The sequence below is a fragment of the Pseudorasbora parva genome, chromosome 17 (assembly GCF_024679245.1).
Source record: "Pseudorasbora parva isolate DD20220531a chromosome 17, ASM2467924v1, whole genome shotgun sequence".
Classification (NCBI taxonomy): domain Eukaryota; kingdom Metazoa; phylum Chordata; class Actinopteri; order Cypriniformes; family Gobionidae; genus Pseudorasbora; species Pseudorasbora parva.
In genome coordinates, this window is record NC_090188.1 from 36,114,483 (window position 1) to 36,119,554 (window position 5,072).

The following is a 5,072-nucleotide window of genomic DNA, read 5'->3' on the forward strand; positions in this document are numbered from 1 at the left end:
AAAAATTAATAAAAAATCTCCTTCGCTCATGCTCTTTGGGTGTTTTTACATCAGTGTCTGTTGCTCGTTTAACCAGTTGATGGATGAAGTATTCTTAAAGTGCAATCTACAAATCTAAATAATTCTTAATAAATAATTATTCACGTTTCTTTGAAGTGTCATGATAGCAATTTTGTGCAGTTCATTATTGTGATCGCATATACCATATACCGGAACAAGGAAACATTATTCATTTTTATTCATATGCAATAATATAGCAAAATATGGTAACAATAAATAAATAAATAAATAGTATTTACATGTTGATGGAGAGAAATGTAGCATTTCTGAGTGATGATGCAGAGGAATCACTGAATTAAAGTTTTCAACTAAGTCAGTTAAACAGGATCAAACTTTTTATTAAAGAAAGCGTCAAAATGAACTCTGTAACGATTCAATAAATGTGTTCAGATCGATGCGGGCTCACGCGCTCTGCTCATATGAATGATTTGAGTTTTAGTTGCTATGGCGACGCGTGTTATGAATTCTGACTCATATACACTCGCGCACCGATCGCGATCTGTTGTTGAGAGAGACGAGGCGAATTCACAAACTTTTGCTGAATATTTTCTGCGCTGACCTTGAGATTTTGAAGCTGAGATTCCTGAGACGAGACTTTTATTCTGAAAGAACATCGGAGGATATATCCTTTACACAGAGTTATATTTTTGAGTTTGAGTTCTTATTATTTTAGTAAATTTTTCTCTTATTGTTCTTTTCTTAATTTAGGAGCTTTGAGTTTTGTTTATTTTTTTTTTCTTTTCTTTTCTTTTCTGGTAGGAGTATTTTTGAGGAGAGTTTATTGTATTGTATTGTGTTGTGTTGTGTTTTGTGTTTTGTATTGATTTGATTGGAGGAGGTTGTCGATGGCTCATATGATGGATGAAAGAGGAGGTGAATGCTTTAGTTTTTCATTTGTTTATGTGATGTTATGTTATGATGTTGTACAATGATTGACTACATTAATGTGAAGAAAATTGTGTGAGGTAACGCATTTGATCCCCCAATTTTGCTGGTAAAGTGATCACATGTATTTGATTCCTGAAATCAACTTTTCAATTTGAGAAACTGAAGTAACAATTTGTAATTGACTACTTTTTGACCACTCTGGTTATTGTAAAACATGAAGAACTTATGTGATGAAATATTCCTGCCTCAGGCCGCTCCATAACCAGGAGAGCCACCTTCTCTCAGACGGCTGGTCAGGAGATTTGGAGACCCGGTACTGATGACCGTGATCAGGATCCGCTGCCAGACCCGACCCAGACACGGATCCAGGACCAGCCTACACATTTAGCAACTCTGTCTTCTGAGTTTTCTGTGTCCGCAGGTCCGACTGACAGGGAGAGGGAGTGGCAGAGCGGCAGCCGGCAGAGCCAAGATGATGGACGCCCGTCCACTTCATCTAAACGCTTTCGCAGAGGTCAGAATAGGCTTTTACTAATGAAGTTATGGCTCAGTAAACAAATAATGAGTCAGTGAAAATAGAAATTTGAAAAAAATATATAAATAAAGTAACAATTTGATGTGACCACTGACGTTGATTATTAATGTTATTGAAAATGTCTTCACCAGTCGTCATGTCCACATCATCTTTGTCCCTCTCTGAGGACAATATAGTGCGGCGGTTCTGTAGAGAGACGTTGAGCCTCAGCAGCAGAGGCACGTACATCGTCGACTGGAGGTGGAGTGGCGATAGTTCGGATAGCCGAAACGAACAGGGCAGTTGCAGCGACTGTTGTTTGTCCAGGTCCGACAGCCTCGAAGAGTGGACGTGCCCTCCGCTGCCAGGTCAAGTTCCCGTCGAGCCAGCGGAGACTTCACATGACCTTACGGAGGCTTCCCCAGTGAACAAGAGCTCAACAGGTGAGACTGAAATAAGGCTGTGCGGTGTAAAGTGTACAGTCACATTGAATTTAATTTTACTGGTGACAATTTTAACAGTAAAATGTAACTTACGTCATTTTATCATTGCCTAATTTGACGTCGGAGATGTTTCTAATAATTCAGTTTTGTTGTCTTACAGAAAAGCCAACAGTATGTAAGAAGAGGAAAGGAATTGGTCGTTTCCTCAGGAACGCGTGGAAGGCTACGAAGCGTTCGCTCCTCTGCTGTTGCCTCAGTGCTGTGGATGTTGTGGAGCCTTTTGTTCCTCCAGCGGATCTGGAGCCAGAGCCCGATCCTGGTCCATCATCACCTGATCCAGATCACTCTGGCGTCAAGCCAAATAATGGTCAATCTGCAGACATTATTTCTCCAACATTGTTTTAAACAGTATTATCGTCTTTGTTCGCACTGATATTTTTAATACAAAACAAAGGATCTAGCAAGCTCATATGTTTCTCATATTTTTCTGTTTGTTTTTCAGACTCCTTTGAGACTCTCTATAACGTGGAAGAGATGATTGGATCCGGAGGATTCGGAAGAGTGTTCAAGGGAACACGGAAATTTGATGGCAAAAAGGTAAAGCAATCTTGCTGAACTGTACAAACAATTTTGCTCTTGCATGCATCAAAACATATTTAATACAGATGGGTTAATACTTAGATGCTCAAATCGTAAATGGCGCTTGAATACTGTCACTGCTATTGAGCACAGTTTTTTTTTTTTTGCAGGTTGCCATCAAGCAGATGAGCAAGATTGACAATAATCGTTATCTTGATATTGTAAGTTGGTCAAAAGTTGAATGTGTATTTGTTGTTAAAGTGCTGATTACTGTAGTCAGTACAGCTGGAGGAAGCATTAGGTGTAAATGTAATAGATCAATAAACCAGGAAAGGCTCTGATGATCGTATCTATAAAGATCAAAGAAAAATACATTTAAAAATGATATGCCAGCTAACCTTCTGTCTACTGCTTTTCTCTAGCCTGGGCATCCCGAACCTCTCGTTACTGAAGTGGCGCTGCTGCTTATGATGAGGCAAGAACCCATGAGCCCCTACATCATACGCCTGTACGACTGGTTCGAACATCCTCGGACATTCAGTCTCATAATGGAGTTCCCTGAACCCTGCGAGAGCTTGCTGGACTTCATCATTCGCGATCCTCAAATGGATGAAACAACAGCACGGGTCATCATGCGACAGGCTGTGCTGGCAGTACAACACTGCATCGAGCATGGCGTCTTTCATAATGACGTTCATGTACAGAATTTCCTGGTGAAGACAAATACTTTAGAGCTCAAGCTGATAGACTTTGGCTCCGGTCAGCTACTTTGTGCTGATGGCTACGAGAGAAAACTATACCGTGGTGAGTATTTCTGGAGTGTGGAAACCTGGATGAAGTGACTTCTGATTATTTGATGCTTTGAAAAAAAAAAGCTCAACGATGCACAAATGTCTTTCTTACAGGAATCCTGGATTACTGCCCACCTGAAGTCTTCACAGAATCTCGATTCCACGCCGTCCCAACAAATGTCTGGTCTCTAGGAGTGTTGTTGTACGAGATGGTGAACGCATGTTCTCCCTTTGGCAATAAAATGGAAATCACACAAGCCAAAGTTAAATTTCAGAACTCCAATTTATCCAAAGGTGAGTGAAAATTATTGACTACATTGACAATGTTTAATTGTCAATGTTAATTTAAGTTTAAATACATTTTTCTTTTCTTTTTTAAAGTTTAGATACATTCAGTTTATTGTTCATCAGATACTGTTTGCATGTAGATGCAAACATTCGTGTCACGTGGTCATGACTAACCAGCTCTCTCCTTAATAAATTTGTTCAGAATGCAGTGATCTGATTAGCCAGTGCCTAACCCGGGATCCAACTAAACGACCGACGTTAGAGCAGATGTTACAACATGAATGGATTAGAAATGATCTGGAGAAGTTCAGGAGAAAAGATTCACTCGATCAGTGATTTCAGGTGTGAGGAAGTGTAACAGACAGAGTAGGATTATTATCATTTTTCTTCAATTCTGGATGATTGGTAGTGAGGTTTTTAAATTTGTGTTCATTGTAATGTTCAGGTTGTAGTCAAGTCAGCTTTATTTATACAGCGCTTTATACAATAGATTGTTTCAGAGCGGCTCCACAGTAATAAACAGGAAAATAACAATCAGTGATGCAATTTCAAGAATTTGGTTCTGTTGTAAATCAGCTCTTAAAAAAACATTCATGAGTTCACATGTTCATATAATCTTTGTATTGGACAGGAAATAACACTTGCTGTCCTTGGTGGAGAGCTTGAGCTCAAGACTTGACCCGAAGCCTGAAGTCCGACCCCGACCTGACAGGAACTCAAGCCGCCACACCAGAGATCAGAGCCGGCCCGCGTCTGAGCAAGAACACGAGAGATCGAAGACTGGACTGAATAGGGCTGTGTATTGCCAAGACTCTGGCGATACAATACATATCACGATACATGGGGTTACGATACGATATATTGCAATATATTGCGATATTGTACGAAAGGCAATAAATTGCGATATTTCATTTTTGTGTTTTTGTTTTTTATAATTTAAAAGAATAAAGAACACAACCATAAGCCTAAAACACAAGACAAAGTATTTTATTTAATTAATACAGTATAATTTATATCACTAATCATATGCAATGTGCAATCTAAGTTAAGGGGAATGTAAAGTGACTGCAGGATTCTTTATGTGTAAAGGTTTTAAAGGTTCACAGTATAGCAGTGGCTATTTAACAACAGAAAGTGCAGTCCATTTCATGACTGAATGACTGTTTGTTTTATATTTAACACAGCAGCCCCGATCACATAGAAAAGACTAGGGCTATAAGAAAATATCGATACACGTGAATATCGCGATATTATGTTTGCCGATACTGTATCGATTCTCAAAAACGCTGTATCGATATTTATATATATATATTCTATATTCTATATATATATATTCTATATATTCTATCATAGAACGCGTTTTTGCAGCGAGAGGCGTCTTTTTTTAATGGATTTCGGTTGGCAGAGAGCGTTATGCGCGCTGCTTATGCGCCCTGGGCGCATTGCGTTTTTGAAGGAGCGCTCCGAGCGCATGAAGTTGAAAAAAAGCAACATCATTGAGCTTATTTT

The 5,072-nt window shown here is 39.2% G+C and overlaps 1 protein-coding gene across 2 annotated transcripts; it reads left to right on the forward strand.

Moving 5' to 3' along the window:
- The first annotated feature begins 399 nt into the window (after window positions 1-399).
- On the forward strand, window positions 400-4,462 carry LOC137045151 (serine/threonine-protein kinase pim-2-like). 2 transcript variants are annotated; one of them, XM_067421665.1, is made up of 10 exons: window positions 400-933; window positions 1,199-1,462; window positions 1,615-1,905; window positions 2,066-2,272; window positions 2,408-2,502; window positions 2,655-2,705; window positions 2,907-3,288; window positions 3,390-3,569; window positions 3,766-3,905; window positions 4,195-4,462. In XM_067421665.1, the coding sequence occupies exons 1-9, from the start codon at window positions 906-908 to the stop codon at window positions 3,897-3,899; spliced, it is 1,632 nt and encodes a 543-aa protein (XP_067277766.1). In that variant the 5' UTR covers window positions 400-905; the 3' UTR covers window positions 3,900-3,905; window positions 4,195-4,462. The 2 variants fall into 2 exon arrangements, with proteins under 2 accessions (XP_067277766.1, XP_067277768.1); XM_067421667.1 differs by lacking the exon at window positions 3,766-3,905 and having other exon boundaries at window positions 4,195-4,461.
- The last annotated feature ends 610 nt before the right edge of the window (window positions 4,463-5,072 follow it).